The sequence below is a fragment of the Bos grunniens genome, chromosome 5 (genome assembly GCF_055505025.1).
Source record: "Bos grunniens cultivar Pamir isolate PY7600 chromosome 5, Bosgru_T2T1.0, whole genome shotgun sequence".
NCBI lineage: Eukaryota > Metazoa > Chordata > Mammalia > Artiodactyla > Bovidae > Bos > Bos grunniens.
This window is the reverse complement of record NC_141169.1, coordinates 25,870,404-25,897,943: the sequence shown is the minus strand read 5'-3', so window position 1 is coordinate 25,897,943 and position 27,540 is coordinate 25,870,404. Positions and strand designations below refer to the sequence as shown.

General features: G+C 39.2%; 1 protein-coding gene, 1 long non-coding RNA gene and 1 pseudogene across 13 annotated transcripts in view; 1 reads left to right on the top strand and 2 right to left on the bottom strand.

Moving 5' to 3' along the window:
• LOC147371441 (uncharacterized) overlaps window positions 1–1,173 on the bottom strand; it is a 44,989-nt gene extending 43,816 nt beyond the window's left edge. The window contains exon 1 of the long non-coding RNA XR_015163578.1: window positions 430–1,173. This is a non-coding gene — a long non-coding RNA (uncharacterized LOC147371441). The remainder of the gene's footprint in view (window positions 1–429) is intronic.
• USP44 (ubiquitin specific peptidase 44) lies at window positions 436–27,371 on the top strand. 11 transcript variants are annotated; one of them, XM_086399141.1, is made up of 7 exons: window positions 1,071–1,174; window positions 13,548–13,621; window positions 14,348–15,836; window positions 18,405–18,600; window positions 21,622–21,730; window positions 24,634–24,839; window positions 25,664–27,371. In XM_086399141.1, the coding sequence occupies exons 3-7, from the start codon at window positions 14,418–14,420 to the stop codon at window positions 25,861–25,863; spliced, it is 2,130 nt and encodes a 709-aa protein (XP_086255267.1). In that variant the 5' UTR covers window positions 1,071–1,174; window positions 13,548–13,621; window positions 14,348–14,417; the 3' UTR covers window positions 25,864–27,371. The 11 variants fall into 11 exon arrangements, 10 of the variants coding, with proteins under 10 accessions (XP_086255273.1, XP_086255266.1, XP_086255272.1 ...); XM_086399145.1 differs by having other exon boundaries at window positions 1,075–1,174; window positions 14,348–14,630; XM_086399140.1 differs by lacking the exon at window positions 13,548–13,621 and having other exon boundaries at window positions 523–1,174.
• On the bottom strand, window positions 7,904–10,942 carry LOC147371440 (male-enhanced antigen 1 pseudogene; annotated as a pseudogene). The gene has a single exon (XR_015163577.1). The product of XR_015163577.1 is annotated as a male-enhanced antigen 1 pseudogene (transcript).
• Window positions 27,372–27,540: the final 169 nt, after the last annotated feature.

The window sequence follows — 27,540 nt, the reverse complement described above, 5'->3', positions numbered from 1 at the left end:
AACTATTAATTGATAAAGCTACTACCATTTTGTGATCTGCAGAATAATTCCCGAGGCCAGTATCCTAGATGTTAGACTTTTCCCTTTGGTTAGAATTTTTTTCCCTTCAAATCTTTGTTGTTGGGACAGTTTTGGATAATACCCTATGAATACCTTTGTGTGCTCATTTTAAAAAAGTCATAACATTGAAAGGTATTTCCCAAAATGGAACTGTTGATTAAAAGATATGAACAACAGTATTGCTTGCTTATATACTGCAAGATACTGTACCCCACTAACATATTATTAAATTTGCACGTTTGTATCGCTGGTTATCGCGTCTTTCCATTTTCCATCCTCTCCACGAGGTAGCGAAGCACAAATGGCTGTGAGCCCAGCGCAAAGTATAATAAAAGCTCAATAAATACTACTGGATTAATCTTTCCGTACCTGTCGGCTTGATTTTTCTCCAGATTTTTCTCCCTCAGTCTCTTCGCTTCGTTTTTTTCGGAAACTAATTCATTACCTTCAATCGGCAATTTCAGGTAAAGTCATTTTGGACAGAGGCAACATTTTACTTCCCATTCTGGAAACTTATTTGCCCAACTGCCGTCTGAGGAAGCCAAATTCAAAGCAGTCACTGCCAGCTGAGCTCACACCCGGCTGCCTCCTCGGGAAGGAAACGTTTTCTTGAAAACTTTCTAAGCCAGTCAACGTGGGCAGATTCCGAAACGAGATGGCCGCGCGTTTCTGTCAACCAATTCGACGCTGAGTGACAGAAATTCTATGAAGGGGTAAATGTCCCGGGAATATTTTGCATCTCAGTAGCTTGGGGTTGCATCTTGGAGTTGATGCCTTCTCCCAGGCCCCGACGGGTACGACAGGTGCGAAGCCCGCCCGGGAGGAGCTTCTGCCTTCCGAGCTGAGCCACAGGTCGCCCAGGGGAACGTCTATTCCGGGATGCCTAGTTGGCGCCTAGGCGCCGGGTTCCCGCACACCTCAGTCCGCCAACCCGCGGGCCCGCAGTCGCCGCGCCGAGGCCGGGAGGCGGCTGGGGGCGGGGTCGGCCGCGGCGTCACCACTGACGTAGCCGCCCCACCGGGCCGCCGCCGCCGTCGCCGCTGCACCGGGGAGCGGGGAGCCGGGAGCGGGGCGCGGGAGACGAGCGCTAAGATGGCCGCTCGGGCTGGGGCTGGTGAGTGTGCGTGAGGGGCGCGCGGCTGCGGCGGTTGGCGGGCTGAGGCTCCCTGCGGGAGCGGAGGTCCGACGGGAGCCCCCAGGGCCGGGAGGCACCTGGCGGTGTTTTCCCGCCGCGCCGGGCGCAGTGGAGTTCCTGAGGGAGGGAGACAGGGTTGCGGACAGACTCAGGGGGGCTGGCCGAGGGGCGCGTGGAGAAGGAGGTGGCTGCAGCAGCGGCGGCAGGTCCGGCGAATTTAGAATTGGCGCCTCTGGAAAGTTAAGGTGGGTCGAGTGATGCCCAGGCCGGTGCCGACCACCTCAGGAGTGCTCCGAGACGCTGCTAGCAGCCGCGTCCCCTGTGACCAGGGATGCCGCGTAGCCACTCTGTGCTTTGCTGGGGGCGGAGGGCGAGTTGGGAGAAAGGGCGAAACTGGGAGACTTGGGGATGCAGACGGGGAGTTGTGCCCTGATCTGCGTTGCGGAGCGTGGAGAAAATGTAATCACAAATGATCGCGTCTCTGATGTGGGCCGGGGCGCTCTGCGGAGCTGGCGCTGTCGAGATAAAGCCACATCTTGCTCCTGGCTCTGCCGCCAAGTGATGCTCGAAGCGCCTCTGGGATGCTTTGGAAGGGCGGTTCTAGTCTTCCTTTTATAAGAAATGTCTTGCCTTCCCTTCATTGATGGGGTCCGGGCACTGCCAGCACCTGCTGCCACTTAGACAGACTTTTGAATACCAGCTTCCTAAACCATTCCCGCTGGCTGCTAATAGGCTAACCTTCCTTGGGGCGCGTAAGAAAACAGGTCAGCATACATAAAAAACTACTCAAGTTTAAGAGATGGGACTCGCCCTCTCCCTCCACCTCCGCAATAAAAAAAGAAAGTGAAACATTGTAATTGTTTAAGCTGCAAATTTGAGCTGTTGTAAATGCTGGTAACTGGATAATTTTTTGCAGTTTTAATTTTGGAAGTTAAAAAAATAAACACGTCTCGAAAGAGCCTCTTCATCCTCTATCCCTGTTCCCCATTTTTAAGCCTTAATTGTCAAGCCCTGCGAATTAGGGGCTTGTAAAATTAGCATAGAAATACGACTTTCAGGCCGTGCACTTGAATTCCTTATTATCTCTTAAGTAGCTGCCTGTGGGGTAAAAGCAGAGGGGTGGTAACGTTGGGCCTAGAATTCCACTTGGAGTTGTCTTTAAAACCAGCTTTAGGTGTAAACAAGGAAAAAGAATTGACTGTTCCCTGTGTTCAAATTCTGAAAGCCAACCATAAGTTAAGCACCTGTTTATAGAATATTTCATAATCACTGTGAGATTCAATACTCAATTGTCTTGAAAGAAATGAACAGTTTGTATTCTTGGAACCCTAATCTTTTTATCCTGAGTTTAGTGTCTCGGGACCTTTGAAAAAGACTTAATACATTTTGGTTCATTTAGCCTCTGTCCCCCACACTGCAGTCTTTCTAGCTTTTTTGTTATACTAGCTTATTATTTTTGCAATGGGTAGCAGATTTTTCAATCCAGCATTTATCATTGTAGACTATTCATGTTGAAATGTAAAGACAGTCAATACATATATTGCAGAAAGTTAAAATGTCTGGGGGCTGATATGGTTGTGCATGCCTTATTTTTCATTTAAAATATTGATTGTCCCAAGTTTTTTAGCTTAAAAACTTTTTGATGATTGGTGAATTTGCATTTAGCATCGAGGGAGGAAAGGAACAGGCCGAGCTGACTCCATCTTGAAAAAGAAGGAAACTCCGTCTTGCACTTTCAGTGAGCTTTGGACCATGTGCCTGGTAGCCATGGGGATAACATGCCTATACTGAACTGGCCTCCTGGACTGATAAACACCAGATTCCATACCAAGATTTCCCCTGGCCAAAAAGAATGTGATAATCCCCTATGTAGTCAATCACCTTTGTAATCTTTATGGCACCCATTGGTGTAGGCTACAATGTTTAACCAGCTGACCCTTCTCATTGTGAATCATGGCTGTAACCTGATTGTATCTCCCTTTTACACTTTCCAGGCTAGGTTTAAGGAATTTGGGGATGTGGGCTTGAGCAGTACACTTAAGGTATTTAAGATTTTCACAAAAGTTGGTCGGGGTCCTTGGCTAAGAGGAGAGTCTGCCTTGGGTCTGCCTGTATAATAAACTGCACTCCACTATTTGCATTGTCCTTCTGAGTGAGTTTGTTTCCCGAAAGGCATGGCTACAACAGTATAATAACACAATAATAAAACATTTGGAATATTTAAAATGGAAAATCCGTTGATGATTTGGGTTAAAGGTTTGGTAGAAATGTGTTTGTTTATTTGAAATTTAAATTACACTGGTGATCCTGTATTTAATCTAGCCATCCTGCTGCTGCTGCTGCTGCAAAGTCGCTTCAGTCGTGTCCGACTCTGTGCAGCCCCATAGATGGCAGCCCACCAGGCTCCCGTGTCCCTGGGATTCTCCAGGCAAGAACACTGGAGTGGGTTGCCATTTCCTTCTCCAATGCATGAAAGTGAAAAGTGAAAGTGAAGTCGTTCAGTCGTGTCTGACTCTTAGCGACCCCATGGACTGTAGCCCACCAGGCTCCTCCATCCAGGGGATTTTCCAGGCAAGAGTACTGGAGTAGGGTGCCATTGCCTTCTCCATGGGTTAAAGGTTTGAAGTATATTATTCTTACCAAATTGTCTTTACTCCTCTTTTTCACAGATTTTTTTTTTTTTTAGTTATAAAAAGGAATAAGGTATCATGTATACCCTCTGCCAAACTTTACACCCTTGAATCTTACTGAGTATTATTGATAGCATTTGTGGTTCACAAGAGGATTTCCTGCTTGTTAGATTGCTTGAGGGCAGTCTCTGATTATATTTTATTTGTATCCATAGCACCTGACTTAACTGCTTTAACATGAAGAAAAAACCTTTGTAAATGTTGCTGAATTGGGTTTTTGATTGATAGAAGTACAGTGAAAGGCAACATGTTGGCATTACCAAGAAAGCAGGGAAAAAAATGTGCTTTGAAGTTTTTCTCCTTTCTACAATGTTAGTGGGAAGACACATTGCCCTGTCCTAACAGAGTTTTCTGGTTGAGGGAGAAGAGAGGCTGGAGCACGGGCTTAGGAGTCTAATCAAGATAGGAAATGTATGTTCAGTCATTTTCTGGATTCAGTAATGGGGACAGTTTTGCCATTAGGCCCAACCCAGGCTCCTCTATCCATGAGATTCTCCAGGCAAGAATACTGGAGTGGGTTGCCATTTCCTTCTCCAGGGGATCTTCCCAACCCAGGAATTCAACCCAGGTCTCCTGCACTGCAGGCAGATTCTTTACCTACTGAACTATGACTAGGTTAAAATATAAAAGGATTCTACCAATACTGACTTCTGGCAAAGATTACTGTAAGAAGTATAGTTGATTTTTCATAGCACTTTCAGACATCATAAAATTTTTGTTATAAAGAATTCATTTTACATGGAGTTGTATGTGCCATAGAAAATTAACTTATAGTTCAAGAATATACGTTGTTAGACTAGATCATAGATGTGCTAGAATAGTAGTCTGGCATTTTACATAAAGTATTTGAACTCAATTTATGACCCGTAGTAGAATGCTCAAGTCTTTTTTATGAATGTTTCCCCTATTGTTACTAAGTTAGCTGCAGTAGGTTGGTATAATGATAAATATTTTGGAACAAAATTGCCTATGAAGGAAATACTTGTAAGTTGTGGTGGGTGAGGAAATCAAATAATCTGGCAGCAGAACTTGCTTTTCAGGAGTTTTTTCATATGTCATCAACTAGTTTCAGCCTCTGTGCCTCAGGAGAGGCGTGCTAGAGACTAGAAGGCCCAGGGAAAGAGTCTCCTTTATTGTTTAATAAGGAGTTTCAAGCGAGATCAGGGTAATTACAGATTCTAGATCTCTAAGGGAAGAAAGAATAACCAGAGTCTTTCTAAAGAAAAAGGAAAGGAAATAATGTCATGATTGACAAGGAGACATGCCAAAATACAAAACAGGCATAATAGCTTACCTAAGACAAGCAGGGAGAGTTTGAGAGCCCATTGTATTTATTTGTTCAATAATTAGTTCATTCAGAAATATTGAATCCCTTTCTATGTACCAGGCACTGTTCTTGACCCTGTGCATTTTATAAACATCTCTTGAGAGGGTACTATGGCAGTGAAATAAATGGAAAGTTGAAAACTGCCTATAAGAAGTGGATAGGCTTTACTCTAACATGGTGGATGTGCCTTGCTGTGATTAGTCGCTCAGTCGTGTCTGACTCTGCAACCCCATGGACTGTAGCCTGCCGGGCTCCTCTGTGCATGGGGATTCTCCAAGCGAGAATACTGGAATGGGTTGCCATGCCCTCCTCCAGGGGATCTTTCAAACCCAGGGATCAAACCCAGGTCTCCCACATTGCAGGCGGGAATTTAAGCCACCAGGGAAGCAATATTGTGGATCATTATTTTCATTCTTATCCAAATGCATGTAAAGATTGTGGTAGGTAGTAACTCCTAAGACTGACTTATTGAAATTCGCATTTCCTCATATCTTTTATTATGGAAAATAACAAATCTTCCTACTTTTAAGAGCTTTTAGAGGATCTGTTTAGCGTATTTGGTACTTTTAAAAGAAAAATCAGTCTTGTTACAAAAAGTATTGGCTCTTTAATATCCATCTCTCTTGGGAAGTCTCAGGAGAATTTTTTTAATGAGATAAAGATGATTACTGTGACAATTTTATTTAAATATTCTACTTTACTCCCAGTGATACATTTTTTTTCTTTAGTAAGAATAGAATTTATATAAAATGTATATACCCATTTCCTACAAAACAATAGTTTGTATCCCAGTTATGAAAGTTTAAAAAATTAAGCTTATTCATATGTGGTCATTTGTATATAAATATATTTTAACAAAAGATGTGTGTGAAATAGTTAATCATGGATCAGAGTAGAAAGGTACATATTGTGGCACAATTTGAAAACTCTTACAGGTCATGTTAAAGGAGCTTAGATTTATCATATGGGTATATCTTTGATTTTCTCTTTTTCCTTTTGTTTCTCTTCTTTTCCCAGCTATTTGTAAGGCCTCTTCAGACAACCATTTTGCCTTTTTTGCATTTCTTTTTCTTGGGGATGGTCTTGATCACTGCCTCCTGTAGAATGTCACAAAACCTCTGTCCGTAGTTCTGGGTGGTAGGTATAAGCAATTTTGTGCTGGTGAACTATAACAAGTTGAATATTTTACCTATAATCTGATGTGGACGTGAGTTAAACCCTTGACTAACAATACCATATCTAACAAAATTTTGTTTTATTTCTCTTCTAGTCATTTTAGCTTTCTATTTTATAATTGCTTTAATGGTATGCTGCTGCTGCTGCTGCTGCTAAGTCACTAGAGTCGTGTCCGACTCTGTGCGACCCCATAGACGGCAGCCCACCAGGCTCCCCCGTCCCTGGGATTCTCCAGGCTAATTCTAAAATAATTAGCTTTCAACAAGTCAAATTATTTTGTAAACTTCAAAGATTTGCTAAAGGAGATTTTAAAAATAAAGGTGCTTGTTCATTGATATGGTATGAAAAGTTTGAATAGCTTGGTTTTCTTTGAACAAATTAAAATTTTTGTTGTCTTTAAGCAGTAAAGAGTGACAGAGAAGCTTTCAGAATATTTATAAACCCATCTGTAGTTAAAATAAAGATAGCATATTTGGTTTAAAAAAAGCCTTTTCACAGCTGTTATTTGGAATTTCAAGTGTGAAACTTTTTAAAAAAATGTATGAGAAATGATATAGATAGTTTTAATCTTTACATACAGATTTCATTCAGAACATCTTGACTATTTGTATGTTGCTATTATATATAGGTACAGGTAATATTTTACCAGAATCTATATGGGGAATGCAAAAATGTTTTGTTAATTCTTTGTGAGATGAATATACTGCCAAAAATTACTTGTGCTATCTGCTGGAGCCAGTTAATACACAGCCTCTCAGCAGTGGATTAGCAAATGAAAAGAAGTGCTCTGAACCCAGGAGAAGATAAGCGTCAAGAAATACTCCCACCCCCCTTTCTTCTCTTCCAAGCTTTTAGATCTTTGTGTGATGAGGCTCCTCTGGGGATACCCTAGTAACTGTCTCTGAGCTGTGGCTCCCGGCAGCAGAGCAAACTGGAGATCCCTGGAGGCTGCAGCCTGGCTCTCTAGTTGCTGCTTTCTTCCCTGCCCTTGCCTTGGTTGTCCACCCCCTACTGGTTTCTTTCATAAATAGACTGGGTGAATGGGCCCCCTACTCTAAAATATTAATCTCGTGGTCTGTCATTCCACTATTCTGATTTCACTTCTTTGGATTTTTAAAAAGATTTTTTTCTGAAAGATCCCCTTTTAAAATGCAAATACCCCTGGGAGAGGTCAGACCTTAGTCCTCAGCTAACAAACATCTCAATTGTCAGTTAGCACCTAAATTCACCTTAGTACACATTTGCCTGAGAAGAACCCTGGCTAAAAGTGATAAAACTAGTGGGAAGCTAGCATTTATAATAATAGTAGTAGTAGTAATATTATTATTATTATTGGGAGGTAAGATGTACCTAAGAGCCAAATTGTTAGCAGCCAAGAATTGTTGTAAGTGCTTTACAAATATAAATTTCCCTATTTCCCTCATCAACCTGTTGCTATTATTACCACTGTTATTTTACAGATAAGAAAACAGGTATGTGGAACGTAAACGCTTGTGTTAAACTCAGGCATTTGGATTTCTTTTTTTTTTTGGCTGTGTACATAGGGTGCTTTATTCTCCACAAAGTGATACATGCTACGGTGGGTTGGGCTTGGGCCGATGTCCCCATATGTACAGAACTGAATAAAGTGGGTCTCTGAGAAGAAGTCTGATTTGCCTTGATGTGGAGGGGAGCTGGGGAGGATGGAGATGAATGTGACACCAGGATATGTTCAGTCCTGTGCTGGTTCTGGCCTGGAATGCAGGGAGTTAGGGCAGCTCTCAGGGTGGTCACTTCCAGGCAGGGGCGGCCTGCCGAGCTTGGAGGGCCTTCTGTACCACATCTTCCCACTGGGCATCTGATATCTCGCGAGCCCAGGCAGGAACCCCTGGTGCAGGCAGGCTTATACCAGCCATTGTCCTTTTCACCAGCTCTACATGTTCTGGGTCCATGGGAATAGAGCTGTGGTGGTTCAATGCTGTAGCTCCCTGCTCATCTTCGTCCTCACTTTCTAGTGGTGGGTCCGGCAAATGAAGCCCCAGGGCCTGGATCCGATCCTTGATATCAGCAACTACATCTTCTCCATCCCCCACTGGTGCCAGTTCCACCTCCTCTTGTTCAGGATCTTGGTTCAGAGGCTGGTAGGAGTAGCCAGCTGGTCCTGCCCCTGTTTCCTCTTGTTCTTCCTCTGGTTCCTCACTGCTCCAATCCCCAGTGCCTTCCGTGGGGCCCTGATGTGGCCCCAGTTCCTTAGTCTGATTGGGGAAGATACGTTCAGGACCCATGGTGTCACCCCCTAGAACTACTGTTGCCATAGGGCAGGGGCCGCTCAGAGCCCACGACCCAACCCCGAGGCATTTGGATTTCTTAGGGCTCTCTGCTTTGCTGTGAGACCTTCCCTGCTATATAGCCTCTCAGAGAGGTGGCATCTGATCAACATTTCACCATTTTGACAATTTTGCATCAAATGCAATCATGCTGTGTGATTATTGGCAACTTCCTGTTGAAGGTCAGGGGCTTTGCCATCATCTAAATAGATTTTTTAGTAACAACTGTAATGAAATTGACAAATTCCTTGTTAACTAAGAGAATGTATTTGCAAGATATAGAGGAGAAGGAAGTAAAGAGACTAGTTTATAATTTAGCACTATCTTTCCTACTTAAAACGTATACAAGTAACACATTCATTATTTTGAGGAATGTAAAATATGGATTAATAAAATAATTTACAGTAATTTATCTCAGGGTCAGAGACAACCCAAAAGTGAATGAATGAATATATGTGTGTATATATACATATATTTTCTTCTCTAGGCTTTTTTTTTTTTTTTTGAGCCTTATTTTCTGAATGTTCTGCAAGATATCAACTCATACCACCTCTTTAAAATTTCAGAATGAGGGACTTCCCTGGTGGTCCAGTGGTTAAGACTCCGCACTTCCAGTTCAGGGGATGTGGGTTCAGTCCTTGGTCAGGGAGTTAAGATCCTATATGCCGCATGTGTGGCAAAATAAAAAATAAATATATAAAGTAATAGTTTAAGAATGAAGAAATTTTCTTTGAGTGTAAACAGCATTTCTCACTTCATCTCTGCAAGAAGTTGAACTGATAATTATTGTCTGTGACTTGCCAGAAATGTGTTTTAACAAAATTTTCTCTGTGTTCTTTTTGTGATCCCTTTCAAATAAAAAATAACCCTAGGTTCTTCTCTTGACCTCCATATTGAGTCAGTTCTTTCAACCAATGTTTGATCTGCACTGATCTACCTCTGCTTCCATCTTGGCTTCAACAGTGCTACATCTTTAATATCCTTGTAATATCTGGAATAGAAGTCTCCTTTAATCGTACTCATCCTTCCTCTAGATCTGCCATTCAGATCCCTCTGTACCTACGTATCTGATGGTGTCATTGTTCTTTATAGAATTCTAGAGTGGCTTCTCACTGCCCCTTGTAGACCGTGGAAGCAGGCTTTGGGAATGATTCAGGCAGAGAATTCTCCAGGTCCCAAGTAGCAGTTAAAAGGGAAGTTTGGAATGTATTCTTGTTCCAGATGGCCACATCCTCTTTACTCTGCTGACTGCACATAATGAGGAACAGTCAGGAGAGCCCCCTAAAGTGTCATGGGCCCCCATTGTTTGGGTCTAAAGATAAAGTGTGCTGCTGCTCTGTGCAGAGTATACTTTCAGTGGCAGCAAGTTTCAAAAATGGGAGACCACTAGGAGCCTAACTGCAGTAATCCACTTGACTTTGGCTTTGTCCAGAGTGGTAGTGGCGGTGGTGGTGTTCAGTCACTAAGTTGTGACTAATTCTTTGAGACCCCATGGACTACAGCATGCCAGACTCTTCTGTCCTCCATTGTCTCCTGGAGTTTGCTCAGATTCCTGTCTGTTGAGTCAGTGATGCTATCTAACCATCTCGTCCTCTGCTGCCCCATTCTCCTTTGCCTCTCATCTTTCCCAGCATCAGAGTTTTCTCCAGGTGGAAAAGGTGAGTTGGCTCTTTGCACCAGATGGCCAAAGTATTGGAGCTTCAGCATCAGTTCTTCCAATGAATATTCAGGATTCATTTCCTTTCTGATTGACTGTTTGATCTCCTTGCAGTCCAGAGGACTCTCAAGAGTCTTTTCCAGCACAGCAGTTCAGAAGTATCACTTCTTCAGCACTCAGCCTTCTTTATGGTCCAACTCTCATATGCATACGTGACTACTGGAAAAACCATAGCTTTGACTACATGGACTTTTGTTGGCAAAGTGATGTCTCTGCTTTTTAATATACGGTCTAGGTTTGTCATAGCTTTCCTTCGAAGGAGCAAGCATCTTTTAATTTCATGGCTGCAGTCGCTGTCCATAGTGATTTCAGAGCCCAAAAAACTAAAATCTGTCACTGCTCCCACTTTGATTTCCCCTTTGATTTGCCTTGAAGTATTAGGACTGGATGCCATGATCCTAGTTTTTTGAATGTTGAGTTTTAAGCCAGCTTTTTTACTCTCCTCTTCATCAAGAAGCTCTTTAGTTCCTTTTCACTTTCTGTTGTTAGAGTCTGCATATCATCTGCATATCGGAAGTTGTTGATATTTCTCCCAGCCATCTTGATTCCAGCTTGTGATTCATCCAGACTGGCATTTTACATATTGTACTCTGCATGTAAGTTTAATAGGGTAACAATATACAGCCTTGTCATACTCCTTTCTCAATTTTGAACCAGTCACTTGTTCCATGTCTGGTTCTAACTGATGCTTTTTGACCCACATACAAGTTTCTCTGAAGACAGGTAAGGTGGTCTGGTATTCCCATCTCTTTAAGAATTTTCCACAGTTTGTTATGATCCACAGTCAGAAGCTTTAGCATAGTCAATGAAGCAGAAGTAGATGTTTTTCTGGAACTCTTGCTTTCTCCATGATCCCATGAATGTTGGCAGTTTGATCTCTGGTTCCTCTATCTCTTCAAAACCCAGCTTATACATCTGGAATTTCTCAGTTCATGTACTGCTGAAGCTTAGCTTGAAGGATTTTGAGCATACCTTGCCAGCATGTGAAATGAAAGCAATCATATGGTAATTTGAACATTGTTTGGCCTTGCCCTTCTTTGGGATTGAAATGAAAACTGACCTTTTTCAGTCCTGTGGCCACTGCTGAATTTTCCAAATTTCCTGACATACTGAGTGCAGCACTTTAATAGCATTATCTTTTAGGATTTTAAATAACTCAGATAGAATTACATCACTTCCACTAGCTTTGTTCATAGTAATACTCTCTAAGGCCCACTTGCTCACATTCCAGGATGTCTGGCTCTAGGTGAGTGACCACACCATTGTGGTTTTCCAGGTCATTAAGACCTGTTTCGTATAGTTCTTCTGTGTATTCTTGCCACCTCTTCTTAATCTCTTCTGCTTCTGTTAGGTCCTTGATGATTTCTGTCGTTTATCATGCCCATCCTTGCATGAAATGTTCCCTTGGTATCTCCAGTTTTTGTAAAGAAATCTCTAGTCTTTCCCATTCTGTTGTTTTCTTCTATTTCTTCACATTTTTCATTTAAGAAGGGTTTCTTATCTCTCCTTGCTGTTCTCTGGAACTCTGCATTCATTTGAGTATATCTTTCCCTTTTTCCCTTGCCTTTCACTTTTCTTCTTTCCTCAGCCATTTGTATAGTCTCCTCAAGCAACTACTTTGCCTTCTTGCATATTTTTCTTAGGAATGGTTTTGATCACCACTACCTGTACAAGGTTATAAACCTCCATCCATAATTCTTCAGGCAGATTCTTCAGATCTGTCTACCAGATCTAATCCCTTGAATCTATTTGTCACCTCCACTGTATAATCGTAAGTGGTTTGATTTAGGTCATACCTGAACGGCCTAGTGGTTTTCCCTTTCTTCAATTTAAGCCTGAATTTTGCAGTAAGGAGCTGATGATCTGAACTATGGTCAGCTCCAGATCTTCTTTTTGCTGACTGTGTAAGGATTCAGGGTGAAACAGTAGAGATAATAAGTACTCAGATTCTAGATATATTTTGACAGTAGAACCAAATATTTTTACTTAAGGATTGGTGTGTGGGGAGAGAGAGAGATTGGAGACAAGTATGATCTCAGGATTATTAACCTCAGGACCTAGAAGGATTTAGGATGATGGAGCGTATTAATCACCGATGTCTTACTTTTGCCAATAGCAACTATTGTTGTTTGCTTACTCAAATAAAATACTATATTTGAACGGATTTTGGACCTCAGGAAATCTGGAGCGCACATGTGAGGTCTGGGGTTGGTCATTTTAAATCTATGCTTGACATACCCTGTATCTAAAAGTGAAGAAATTGTGGTAGGTAGGAGTATCTGATTGCTAAGACATTTTACAAGCAAAGAGGTGGAAAGAAACCAAAAGTCAGCTTTTCCTTTGCAATTTTCTTAGGACCTGGAGGTGGCATCTGCAAGTACCGTTGAAATTCATGCTGCTGTCCTAAAAAATCCAAAACATTGATCATGCTGCACACAATGTTCTGAGTATTCTATATCTAGATCCCCAACTGCAGCCCAAAGTTCGTGTTCAATTTATGTTTAAATCAGTGAAGAAAACATTTCATGATGTCCTACTTTTTAACTAGATTTTGTTTTATTGTTTTTAGGTACAGGTGGCAGATATGTTCCTTTAATTGATAAAGGAACAAGTTTGATCAAGATCAGATTTGTTTTATTATATTGGGGTTTTGGGATTGTGGGTTTGTTTTTTGGAGTAAGCCTCTAATTTCATATAATGTTTAGGCATGGAAGAATGTAAAAGATCGTTATATTGCCACTGATTTCTTATTTTTCCTTTTTTTCTTGTTATTTCCTTATACATCCTTGCACATTCCTCAGAGTCTAGTCAAACACAAAAGACAGAAGGGGAGAATACTTTTCTCTTTTCTTAAGTCTTTTTTCTCTTTTCTTAAGTCTATCAAATCAGAGTATGTTACAGAGCCATGAATTAAATAAAGGTCATTATGGGTATACTACTGGAAAGCCAAATTTTAAATAGTATTTAAAATTAGAATATTTAATATTATTTAAATAAACAGTGTAATATTGATTTATTCACTATAGATGTGTGTCAATATTAATTGTTTACTGAACATTTGCTATGTGCCAGATATTTGGTTATCTCAGTCCTTTAACAATTCAGTGAAGGTGGTATGGTTTTCCCTGTTTCACAGATGAAGTTTAGAGAAGTTAAACTGTTTGCTCAAGTCAGATATAAAGCAGTATGTGACAGAGGTAACATTCAAACGTAAGTTTTTCTACTTCAGACCCCATGCTTATAACTATGATTATATTTTAGTAACTCCACTTAGGGCTCTTGAAATGTAGATATTAGTAAGATGTATTTAGGTCTTGCCAGTCCCAATTTTTAAGAAAAAGGAATGACAGTTGGTAAATGGAATGTGGAAAGTGGTCACTACCCATTCTTTACCAGTAGATGGTAGCATAAAATTGAAAACAATGTTTTTGAAAAGGAACCGTCAGAGCAAGTAATGTATGTGTTCTTTCGGAGCAAGGCGGATGAGAGATTAGTGAAGTCCAGTACTCTTGCCTGGAAAATCCCATGGGCAGAAGAGCCTGGTAGGCTGCAGTCCATGGGGTCGCTAAGAGTCGGACACGACTGAGCAACTTCACTTTCAGTTTTCACTTTCATGCATTGGAGAAGGAAATGGCAACCCACTCCAGTGTTCTTGCCTGGAGAATCCCAGGGACAGGGGAGCCTGGTGGGCTGCCGTCTATGGGGTCGCACAGAGTCGGACATGACTGAAGCGACTTAGCAGCAGCAGCAGCAGTGTAAATTAAAAGTGAGAATTGCCTTTGGTATTATGACAGGCAGCCCAGATATTAGGACCAGTGAGAGCAAATTAACAAAATTATTCCTGGAAAAATAAAATAATTCCTGGAAAAATACCTTGTAAAAAGAAAAATATTGGCTTTTTGTTTTTCTTTTATTAAAAATTGACATTGTTCTTAGTTTTCAGATGCTTCAAGTGTTGTCAACAGAGAGTTGTTTGGATTATGTATTCCTCAGCTAGACTAAATAAATGCTAACAATGGATAAGTGCCAACACATTGGGCAGTTGCGGCTTGCTCAGGACCATTCCATCCTCAACCCGCAGAAATGGCATTGTGTGGACTGCAATACAACTGAGTCGATTTGGGCTTGCCTTAGCTGTTCTCATGTTGCCTGTGGAAGATATATCGAAGAACATGCACTCGGGCACTTTCAAGAAAGCAGTCATCCTGTTGCATTGGAGGTGAATGAGATGTATGTTTTTTGTTACCTTTGTGATGATTATGTTCTTAATGATAATGCAACTGGAGACCTAAAGTTACTACGAAGTACATTAAGTGCAATCAAAAATCAAAATTATCACTGTACCACTCGTAGTGGAAGGGTTTTACGGTCTATGGGTACAAGTGATGATTCCTATTTCTTACATGATGGCACCCAATCTCTGCTTCAACATGAAGATCAAATGTATACTGCTCTTTGGCACAGGAGAAGGATACTCATGGGTAAAATCTTTCGAACTTGGTTTGAGCAGTCACCCATTGGAAGAAAAAGGCAAGAACAATTTCAGGAGAAATTAGCAAAAAGAGAGGAGAAGAAAAGACGACAAGAACTATTAGAACATCAAGCTAAAGCAGAATTGGAAAGTATGCCTCCCAGAAAGAGTTTACGTTTACAAGCTCTAGCTCAGTCCACCACAGTAGAAATAGTTCCTGTACAGCTGCAAACCTCAGCACTGCCAGCAAAAGATAAAGTAGTATCTACCTCAGAAGATGTAAGATTGAAAAAAGCTAGTGACTCCTCTGTTAAACAAAGGCCAACAGTAACTCCTGGTGTAACAGGACTGAGAAATTTGGGAAATACTTGCTATATGAATTCTGTTCTCCAAGTATTGAGTCATTTACTTATTTTTCGCCAATGTTTTTTAAAACTTGATCTGAACCAATGGCTGGCTGTGACAGCTAGTGATAAAACAAGATCATCTTATAAGCATCCTCCAGTTACAGATACAGTGTATCAAATGAATGAATGTCAAGAAAAAGAGCCCTACTCCGTGTGCTTCAGACATCCAAGTTTATCATCAGGACTAAGTGGCGGAGCACCAACGAGTAGCAAGATGGAACTTATTCAGCCAAGGGAGCCAAGTTCACAATACATTTCTCTTTGTCATGAATTGCATACTTTGTTCCAAGTCATGTGGTCTGGAAAGTGGGCCTTGGTCTCACCGTTTGCTATGCTACACTCAGTATGGAGATTAATTCCTGCTTTTCGTGGTTATGGCCAACAAGATGCTCAGGAATTTCTTTGTGAGCTTTTGGATAAAATACAACATGAACTAGAGACAACTGGGACCAGGTCACCAGCTCTTATCCCTACTTCTCAAAGGAAACGTATCAGGCAGGTTCTGAATGTTGTGAATAACATTTTTCATGGACAGCTTCTTAGTCAGGTATGGATTTTTAAAAAGTCTTATTGTCATCTTGGGGAATTCATAAAGTGAAGCCTAAAAAATGCATATGCTCTGTATAGCTAATATGTTAGCGTTAGTACTGTTCTCAGGTCACATTAGATCACTTTTACAAGTATGTATGAAGACGTCAGTTCACTCCAACAGTTGTTTCACCTTCATGAGTCATTGGAAGTAGTATTAAAGCTTTATGATGGGGGTGGGGCGGGAATTAGGAAACAGAGCTTCTTAGGTTAATAATATTGCTTTCATTCTCTGAGGGTTGAGATGAGGAGTTTAATTACACAAGGAACAGATTTGGAGATACTTTTGTACCAGGAATGGTTTCAGTGCACAGTTGAGTAGTTTCAGGAACTAAGAAAGTAGCCCTAGAAGATTTCCTATAAAACCAAAGGGAGCAAGGACTGAAAACTTGAACGGGTAGATAGGGAAGTTTTAAGGTAAATAGATGTTGTTTTATTTAGAAAGATCCTAAATGGTTTTCCTTTATTTTAATTACAGCTGTAAAAATTTCCCTTTGTGACAGTCACAGAACCAGAATCTTCCATCTAATGATTCTCTAGAATGAGTAGACTCTTGGGACATTACTAGACATCAGCTCTCTACTTTTCTAGAGCATAGAACTTTAAAAAATGTGTGTGTTGTTATTTTTTAACTGAGGCAGTTGAGTCACTATACACATATTCAGTTGAATAGTTTATATATTTCTATGAAGTTTATTTCACTTCATGTTTCAGAATTGTCTAGATTCTACATTGTGTGACTTAGCAAATATGAGTTGTGGTTTTGGGGGTTGCATGCAATATTATTTTCCTATCATCTTTCTCTGTCATTTTTAACTTTTTATGCAAAAGTTTAAAATACACAATTATAAATAAAAGTGATATATACCATATGGAAAACCTATATAGTACAGTAAATCTGTGTAGAAGAAAAGAAGAAAATCATACATTAGTCCCAGAACTCCACACAACCCACACATAAAACTATGACTATTTTGGTATGTTTCCTTCTGGTTTTTTTCTGAATATTTATATATATTTTTGCCCTAATTATATGGTCATGTTGAATTTACCTGCTTCTTTTTCCACTTTATTTAATAATTAAGGATTTTTCATAGTCATTAAAATATTTGGTCATTTTTTTCACATTTCAGTGTCCAGCAAATGTATATACCATAATTTTTTTAACCATTCCCCTATTGTTGACTTCTAAACTATTTCCAATTTTTCCATTATTATAATGTCATGATCAATTACTACAGTTTTTCTAATGATTTCCTTAAGACAGAGGAATTACTTTGTCAAAGGGTAATACTTTTGATATGTGGTTGCAGATTCCTTTCCAGAAAGTTACCATTTCATGTTTTGAACAATGTGAGAGTGTATGTACTTGTTTTTTTCCTTTATGGATGAATTTTAAATTTAATAAAAGTTGTTATACCAGCACTTTGCTCTCTTCCTTTCTAATGTGTAATAAATACTTAGAAAATTGGTCATTTCAGAAGATTCAGAGGTTGGTTGCTGGAATGGCTTTTTTAACCTGCCATATTCAAGAAACTGTTCTCAAAAGGTCAAACCTTGGTCCTAGTGAGTCCCCAAACTATTAACACTAGGGGTATTCTTCTTTTCTTTGTGTCAGTGTATTAATTTAAAATGTAAATTACAATTGGCTTTTTTATTTTGTTGTGTGTTCCAGAAATATAGCTTTTGTGAAAGAGTTTAGTAGTATTTCATATCATGTGGATTATTAGATCTTTAAAGTCTGTCTTCAGTTATGGGCAGTGTTGGCATTAAATCCTGCTGAATGCTTTACCAAAGTTATTCTTTCCTTTTCCAGTTACTATATTTCCTATGTCAGAAAGGCCTCCTGTTCTTTGAGGTTCCTATATTTTGATTAGGATTTTAATGTAGTGCTGTTTGCTTTAAGTAGAAATATTTATATGTATTTTATATATACTATCTTTTGAAATTATTAGTTGGTAGGGCTTCAAAATCTGTATATGCTAATGTACTAATATAAAAGTATGCTATATTTTTAAATTTGCATATAAAAATATACTAATAGCATTTTACTTGCATTATGGTTAAGAAGTTATGGGGATTTGGGAAGAGAAAACCCATCAGTGAAAGATGAGAAAGGAAAAGGGCAAAGAAACTCAAGTCTAATAATCTAAGCACATTAAATGTATATAAATATATATTATATGTATAGACACACACACACACACATATATATATACACACAGTGTGTATCTAATTAAGTGAGCCCATAGTTTGTTTTTTTTTTACTAAATTCAGACTTGACTGAACTTAGTTAAAAAAAGCCCTTAGAGCTTTTTGAATGCCTCATAGTTAAAGCCCATCAATGCATAGTGTATTTATGGAAGAAAAATATTATTCCCTGAAAATAATATAAAGCAGATCATTCAGAATTCTGATAGTACATTTTCAGAAGAAAAGCTTATTTACAGGTAATGACTTCTAGTGAAAGGAGTAAATATTTTGACAGAAGGATTGTAATCTGAGAAACTAATATTTTTATTTGCAGGTTACATGTCTTGCATGTGACAGCAAGTCAAATACCATAGAACCTTTCTGGGACTTGTCACTGGAATTCCCAGAAAGATACCAATGCAGTGGAAAAGATAGTGCTTCCCAGCCGTGTCTGGTTACTGAAATGTTGGCTAAGTTCACAGAAACCGAAGCTTTAGAAGGAAAAATCTACGTGTGTGACCAGTGTAATTGTAAGTAGAGGCTGTATATTCTCTTTGTTTTTCTAAGGTTAGCAAAGAGAAACACCAATGAGGGGAAACTGGAAGAAATTCCGTAAGTAGCAGGTATAGAAATAAACTGTTTATCAAAAGAAACTTGGGCTACATATTTCTTTTTAATTGATGTTTGTGAACTACATGTTTGTTTTGCCTTATTGATGACATTAAAATATTTTTGATCCTATAGTAAGTTGTAGAAAGGATTCATAAGATAAAATTTAATATGTGAGTAGAATAAAGTCAGAGAAGGCGATGGCACCCCACTCCAGTACTCTTGCCTGGAAAATCCCACGGACGGAGGAGCCTGGTAGGCTGCAGTCCATGGGGTCGTGAAGAGTTGGACACGACTGAAGCAACTTAGCAGCAGCAGCAGCAGAATAAAGTAGTGAAGGGGAATAGTAAAAGGTATTTAGTACTGAATGAAATGATTGCTTTATGAGTCTTTTTGGTGCACATCAAAACATTGATACATAGATAACATATGTATATGTGTGTGTATACATACTTATAAAATAGGAAATAATATACATTGCTGGACTGCTGTGATGGACATTGGTTTCATAAAAACAAAGATTTATTTAAAAACCATCCATTGACTGCCTCTTCTATAATTAGTCATTGTTCTAGTCATTGTGGAAAGAGGAAAGACACTTTCAAGATGCTCACATACCTAATGGAGAAAACAGATAGACAAGGTCTACTGTGATAAGCTCTCTAATGAAAGTGAGCATAGGAACCCAGCACTGGGGGATGAAACAGCCATTTCAATTAAACAGAAGCATCCTCCTCCAGAGAAATGGTAGATAAAACCACATCAGATCTGCTACATCTTCTTCCGGTTTCTTTATCAATGTGTAGTACATGGCATTTTAAATGTTTATACTATATATTTGCAGATATTCTCCTTAATCTCCACGTCTGAAAAAAAATGACTCTAGACTCTAGGGGGTTAGAGGGAGAAGGCAATGGCACCCCACTCCAGTACTCTTGCCTGGAATATCCCATGGACAGAGGAGCCTGGTGGGCTGCAGTCCATGGGGTCGCTATGAGTCGGACGTGACTGAGCGACTTCACTTTCACTTTTCACTTTCATGCATTGGAGGAAGAAATGGCAACCCACTCCAGTGTTCTTGCCTGGAGAATCCCAGGGGTGGCGGGGCCTGGTGGGCTGCCGTCTATGGGGTTGCACAGGGTCCGACACGACTGAAGCAACTTAGCAGCAGCAGGGGGTTAGATAATAAACTCCTAAGGTAACATAAAAGAAACAGTGGCTGTTCCAGCATTGAAAGAATGGCATATAAGTTGATGATGTTCCAAAACAACTTATACCAACATTGTCTTCTGAGTGCTGCCTATTATGAAATCTGTTGTAAAGAAGAGCCTAATATTTATAAGATTAGAAGAAAATAAACCTTTATTGATAAAGTGTGTATAGTGTTTATTTTCTTGAACATAAATGCGAACGGTCCTAGATGTTTTCTTCACCAAATCTGGGAGTAGAAAGATATGAAAATAAATGCAGAAAATTATAACATGTTTATATCTGCTGGGTCCACCAAATAAAGGCCTAAAAGAGCTGCTTGAATTTAATCTATAATGGCAAATGTTTAGAACTATAATTCAAGGAGTTAACATGCTTTGTCTAGCTATACTTGTACCATATATTCTGGGAGACAACCCAAAGTTAAGTCCCTAAGATCCTGCAACAGTCTGATACCTGGATCTCCAGAGCATAGACCTGGAGGAAAGACTTCTGGTGGAAAGAGGAGTTGGGTTAGAGGACAGCCTCATGGTGGACTGATTCCACTTCCTATAAGAAGCAGCTTCTCCTGTGGCTGGAGTTGTGGTTGATGTACAAGTTGAAGGATAGCTCCTGGACATCAGGAGCAAACTTTGGTAGGCAATGGCCTAGAGAGAAGCTGCAGCACAAGGTCCATAGGACGACCTCTAGAGATAGTAGAGGGTAAAAAGAATCCTCAGTTCCCCTTGTTTGAGATCTGGTACTAGAATAGCAAGACACTGAGGGAGATCTCAGCTAATCAAGGCTTGCTTTCTCAGGCGGTGCTGGGTTGGATCTCCAGGAAGCGGGGAGGGGTGCTCTGGGCAGGAAGGTTCCATGTTCATGGGATCCTGATTAGCCTCAAGAAGTAAACTGACCATGATTGATTAGACTTTGGTAAGAGTATATTAAAGTATGTGTTTAGGGAGTAATTTTCCTTTTAGTTGGCATAACCAAATCCATTTAAAAATATTATAGCACTATATCTTTCTGTTGCCTTATTTTAGGACCACATTAAATCGTGTACAGTGTATGTGGGGGATTGGTTCTAGGCACACCCGGTTATCCTAAAATCTGCCAATCTGCCAAACCATCCCTGAAGATTTCACATCTACAGATTGAACCAACCCAATCCATGGTTCGTTGAATCTGTGTGTGCGAAACATACAGTCAACTGTGTCAACTGTGATTTAAAAAACTAAAAATCTGCATGTTAGTGGACCCATGTAGTCCAAGCCTTTGTTGTTCAAGGGTCAACTGTACTTGTTTACCTGTCTGCCTTGACTAGCTCGTAAGTTTTGTGTGTGTGGTTTACATGATTGTGGGATTCCCCGGTGTTTCAGATGGTAAAGAATCTGCCTGCAGTGTGGGAGACCTGAGTTTGATTCCTGGGTCGGGATGATCCCCTGGAGAAGGAAATGGCAACCCACTCCAGTATTCTTGCCTGGAGAATCCCATGGACAGAGGACCTGTCCATGGGGGCTACAGTCCATGGGGTCACAAAGAGTTGGATATGACTGAGCGACTTCATTTTTGCGTTCTTTTACATGATTGTGAGTGTCTTGAGCAAGGCCATGCCTTTATATTTAGCCCTATATAATGCCTATAACTCAGTAGATGTTTAATGGATAATACAAGCTTGGATTATTTTGAGTTTACTCAAGCATTTCATTGTATCCTTAAATTTGCATCTCATTCTGTCTTTGATATCATAGCAAAACGTAGAAGGTTTTCCTCAAAACCAGTTCTACTCACAGAAGCACAAAAACAGCTTATGATTTGCCACCTACCTCAGGTTCTCAGACTCCATCTCAAACGATTCAGGTTAGTAGTAGAATAAAGTTTAATACTTGACTGGGAGACTTATCTATGTCTGCTTTTTTTTTTTTTTTTTTAAGGAGAAAAAATTCTGTCATTATCTCTAGCCCTAATCATAGACAACATGTTCAGTAACTATCCTTCTGATACTGTTATCTTCCCTTGTAGAATACATTGCTGATAGCAGACTCCTTGCATTTTGGTTTGCACAGTAGATTATTCTCCTAGTCTCTGCTTATAGTGTTTAATATTCAGCATGTTTTAGGTACAAAATTTTAAAATTAAAATCTATAGCTTGAGAGTATTTGACCCAATTGCTTCATGCTTGGAAAATGCCTGATGTTGTTCCGTATTTTGGGGGAATATAAGGTAGAATTTTTTCCTCAAGATTATAGTCAAGCAGTCACAGAAATAATGATGAAGGAGAAATACTAAGTACCACGAACTACATAAAAATGAATTTATCAGAGCCCTAGAGGAAGGCATTAGCTGATATCTAAACATTCCCAAAGCTTCCCTAATGGCACAGGGGACTTCATGTAATTTAAATCTCAGTTCATATGTCATCTCAGGACTTTCCTGACCATCCTGTTTAAAAGTAGCACCACCAACTCTTAAGTGTCACATTACCTACCCTATTTTTGCTTCTTGGCAAAACTATCTGCAATAGTTGATTTATTAATACCTGTTTCTCTCCCCCTAAACAGAAGTTCAGTAATGACAGTGGTCATTTCATTCCTGTATTCCAAAATCCAGAACTGAGCTCAGTACATAGTACAAAATACTAAGTGAATGAATTGGGTGTATGCAGGAGGAACACTTTAGCCTGAGAACAACATGAACAAAGGTATGAAGGAACAGGAAAGGGTACACAACAAAAGGTTCAGTGAAGAGTCTGGGTGAGACCTGCCAGGGTGTGTGAAATCAAGTGGAATGAAAACAAGAAAATTGTTATGTCCAGGGGCTTCCCAGGTGGTGCTAGTGGTAAAGAACCTGCCTGCAAGTGCAGGAGACATAAGAGACACAGGTTCGATCCCTGGGTCGGGAAGATCCCCTTGGAGGAGGGCATGGCAACCCACTCCAGTATTCTTGCCTGGAGAATCCCATGGACAGAGGAGCCTGGTGGGCTACATACAGTTCATAGGGTCGCAAGGAGTTGAACACAACTGAAGCGACTTAGCACGCACAGCATTGTCCAGGGCCAGGTAGCAAGGCCAGGGAGCATGGAGAGGTCAGACCATATATGAGATTCTATAGATAGAATTAAAAGGGTTTAAATTTCTGGTATTTAATTGGCTACTATAAATCATTGAAGAACTTTCTGTTTTTCATAATTGCCTCTTTAGTCTGCCATTTGAAGCTCACCTTAATTTAAACCTATTTGTCTCCCTTCCATCTTCTGCTGAAAATATTTGTGATGCTTCCATGCCATATTCTGATTCAGGGACCATTTTTATGCTGCTTTACCACCACATTTATCTTTTTCCTTTCTCTTCATCTATTAAAAATGTACTGTTATATTTGCCAGTATATAAAATATATAGGGCATATAAAAGGGAGAGTGGGATTGGGGAGGGGCACACAAGAGCTTTAGAAGAAACATAAGAAACAGAACATTTCTAATACCTTACAAGCTCCCCATGTATGCCTCCTAGTCCTATTCCCTCTCTCAGAAATAAAGCATGACTTTTGGTGTAGTGTTATCTTGTTCTTTTATCATTTTACTGTATTTTTATCAGCAGACAAAAAGATCCTGCTTGTCAATGGAAATAAATTATTTTCTAATTAGACAACTGACAAGTATTTAGCATCATTCAGTAAATTAAGATTTGAATTTTATGGTATGATAAAAGAGATAACGTGAGAATGATAGGAACTTAGGCTAAGCAAGTTCCATTATTTTACATGCTTCGTACTAAGATTAAAGGGGCACTGGATGCAGGACTCTATACATTTAGTAGGGAAAGACTGGGACATGACTTTGAGCGTGGCAGGTGACAGAATTTGCAAGTCTCACCTTTAGTTCCATACAATTTTACATCCTACTAATTAAGCATTTCACATTTTTTTTTCTTCATAAAACCTATTTGCCTTTCTCCTTACTTAACCTGCTACTGTCTTAACTGCATGTTTTAATACATTGATACTACATTTTCAGCTGTTTTTTGTCATTGTACCATAGCACTCGAAGCTGGACTATAATCTCTTGTAAGAACTACCATTGATTACATTATTTTTCCCCTGTAGCACCAATTCATGCTATTTGATGATAAAAGCATTGCTTTACATGCATAGATCCAGTACTGGGAAGCATGACCAACAGACTGAGAAATTGACAGTATAGGGACGATATCTGAGTTTTGTCACTAATGGGTATTATACTGACTTACACACAGGAAGGGTCAGTTTGTTTTTTTTTAAGTATGAAGAGCTCTTAAAGTGTTCTGAGGAATTAGAGATCCCTGTTTTGTTTGGGTTTGTTTTTTTCCCCATACCTGGCCAAGAAAAATCCAGATTATGTCTCCCAGGAACAAATTCTAGGTCCTGGGATATCCTCCTCAAAGTATTGACAAGACAGTAAAGAATTAAAAACCCTTTGGTGCCTTGAATTTCTCACTTCAAAGGGGGAATATGCCATAAGGCTGTATTTTTTCTGAAAGTTAATTTTCTTCCTATACTATCCTGTAACTACAGAAGCCAAATAATTTATTTTAGAACCTCACTGTACTTGTTTGGTAAATAAGCCTAAATTCCTCTATTATAGCCCACTTCAGTATTGAAAGGATTTACTATTTACACTTTTTATATAGGATTGTACTCTATGCTGTCTGAGGTTTTCTATGAGTTTGGACCGGGTACGTGGTTATGGTCCCTTGACTTGGTTGATAATTTTACCGATTTGTTTGCAGATGGTCAGGACGTAATAACCGAGAGAAGATTGGTGTTCATGTTGGCTTTGAAGAAATCTTAAACATGGAGCCCTATTGCTGCAGGGAATCCCTGAAGTCCCTCAGACCAGAATGTTTTCTGTATGACTTATCTGCTGTGGTAATGCACCACGGGAAAGGATTTGGCTCAGGACACTACACTGCCTACTGTTACAATTCTGAAGGAGGTATAGATGAAAAAAAGTATTTTACCTTGGGGTAGGCTTTTGGAAGCCAGGGTTCAGTCTTCACAGATTTCTAAACTAGACACTAAGTTAATCTTAAGAAAAGCCACTTGATTTGTTTTCTTTCAAGAAGGAAAAAAAATGGGGGTTTTGTGCAGAAAATAGGGTATTCTATGATGCAGGACTGTAGTAGTTTTGTCTTGTAAGGGCTGAAGGGATAAAATAGTAAGGATGGTCTCATTAGTTACGGATAAAATAGTAAGGATGGTCTCATTAGTTACAAGTCAGAAAGTGCGAAAGGCACACTTCCAAGAGTAGGTCCTCTGTTTTCTGGTTGAATTCAGTTAGTTTTGTTAAAGAACAGAGCACCTAACGAACTGGGGAATCACAGATATTTGGAACAACTTTGATTTCAAGTTCTAACTTGAAACTTTTGCTTACTGCTTCCATGAACCTTAAAAAAAGAGGTATGGACAAAAAGTCCATATAACCCAGGAAGGCAATTAACATTACCATGAGTTGTACACAATTTGCTTTATAATTTAACTGGTAAGATTATACCAGGAATTAAAGGTAGTGTCGAGTGAACAAATCAGATTCTATAACTTCAAATTACTTCTAGGACAAAGGTAGGTGATTTGAGTAACATACTGCCCAAGCTGTATTTCTAATTTAAAGAACTAAATTGGCTAGACAGTTATTTTTCCTTCAAAAAAAAAAAACCCTCAACTCTCACTGAAACTCTTTAAATCCATGTTTTCACTTATACTAGAAATTTCTAAAGTTCCTTTGTAAACATTAAGATATATTTTTGTGCTTCACTCTAGGGTTCTGGGTACACTGCAATGATTCCAAGCTGAGCATGTGCACTATGGATGAAGTATGCAAGGCCCAAGCTTATATCTTGTTTTATACCCAGCGAGTTACTGAGAATGGACATTCTAAACTCCTGCCTCCAGAATTCCTGTCTGGTAGCCAGCATCCCAGTGAAGAAGCTGAGACCTCTTCTAATGAAATCCTTAGCTGATCCAAAGACAGTGGGGGCCTTCTTCTTATGATTTGTACTTTTTAAAAGGGCTGACTTGACAATTTGGGGCTTCACTGTTTTTATTTTTACTTACTAATCAGTGCACAGTGTTTACACATTTTGTATCTGACTGCAACAGATCTTTTTACAGAGATGAAGTTAGCTTAAGTATATGTGTATCAATGTCAGCAGGTAATTTTTGTTAAATACTTGGGAGTTTTAAACTTTTAGTGTTTACCTCAGACTGGTGTTACCTCTTGTGTTTTGATGTCTTAATTGGCTCAGATCATGAATTTGTGCCATCTTCTACTGAAGAAGTTCAGGTGGCATCATTTTATAATTTATTTTTTATAGTTATTTTCTATACAAATTCTTACCAGATTAAACTTGCTTCACTAAGTCTCACCAGAAAAGGGACATTTTTTTCAGATTTGTGTATCAAATGCCCCCAAAGGAAGTTCAACTACTACAAAGTGAAATATTACTTACTCATTATCATTCAATACCCCTGAGGCTTTGTGTGACAGGACTCAGAATAGACTTTACTTTGGTAAACAGAACTTCCTCTTTTTCAAGTTTGTTGTAAAAATTATTCTTTACTTGGCATAGTCAAACTGTATTATACAAATGAAGATGACAGCTTTATAAACACCATGTTTAAATGGCTTCAGTACTATGGACATGAAAATAATGATGGCTGAGACTTCTATTAATAATAGTGATTTGTCTGGCAGCAAACGTTTGTCCAGATTCTAATAAAGCAGTCATTAAAAAAAAAAAAAAAAAAGAATGTAGCAAACAGTATATTATGGTGTAATACAAGTACAGTTCAGCTTGGATATGAGTTCATTTTATATATTTAACATTAGATCTAGTTTTGTACTATTGTATCTTGAGATTTTTGGTTTAAAGGGATAGAAATCAGTCTTAAAGAGAAAAAACTGCATAGGACATAGAACTGTTCAAAACTGGCATCTGAGAAAAATGTTCAGCATCTCACTTAGAATAAGTAACTAAAGCCGGATTAAAATGCTCTTGCTAGTATTATGTGACTACTAAAAGCCTGTTAGATATTTAAACATTGGGCCCTTTTTGAAATTAAAATTACACTTGCATTTTATTAAAAATATAGTATGAAATACTCATTGCTCTTCCCTAACAACCTTATTAGAAATCTTTAAAGTCCTACTGCTGCTAACTTTATTCGGAAAGAAGAGAATCCACTAACCTCTATAGATTTGTTAAGATCTTAGCTCGATGTTAACTACTAGAAAATCATTTATCTTTTTTCTCAAGTAGGTTTGCTTACAGTTTGAAATCATCAGGGGCAGCTGATCATGAAGTGCAATGAGAATTTACCACTTCACAGACAAATCATTCATGCCAAAACTACAGCTTGAGTTTAAATGGCTAAGGTTTAAAATTATTCATCTATTAAATACCTATGCAAGTTGTTACCTCAACTGTTAATGTAATTATACCTCATTAAAGATTTTTTGTGGTCAAGATACTTGAGTCTAGCCTTTTTTAACATCAAGGATTACTTTAAACTATACCTTATAGTGTACCTAATTTTAGTGCAACAGTTTAAAAACAACTCTGGAAGCTATGTTGTTTATAGTGGTAGAGTCACTAGCCCTTTACTTTTTAAACCCTTAAAACTAAAACCGATGGGGG

Excerpts from the sequence above, each read along its gene's own strand:
- USP44 (XM_086399140.1), top strand. The coding sequence starts at position 14,418 with ATGCTAACAATGGATAAGTGCCAACACATTGGGCAGTTGCGGCTTGCT. Across the intron at positions 15,837-18,404 it reads ATGGACAGCTTCTTAGTCAG|GTTACATGTCTTGCATGTGA; the intron begins GTATGGATTTTT and ends TTTTATTTGCAG. Across the intron at positions 21,731-24,633 it reads CTCCATCTCAAACGATTCAG|ATGGTCAGGACGTAATAACC; the intron begins GTTAGTAGTAGA and ends ATTTGTTTGCAG.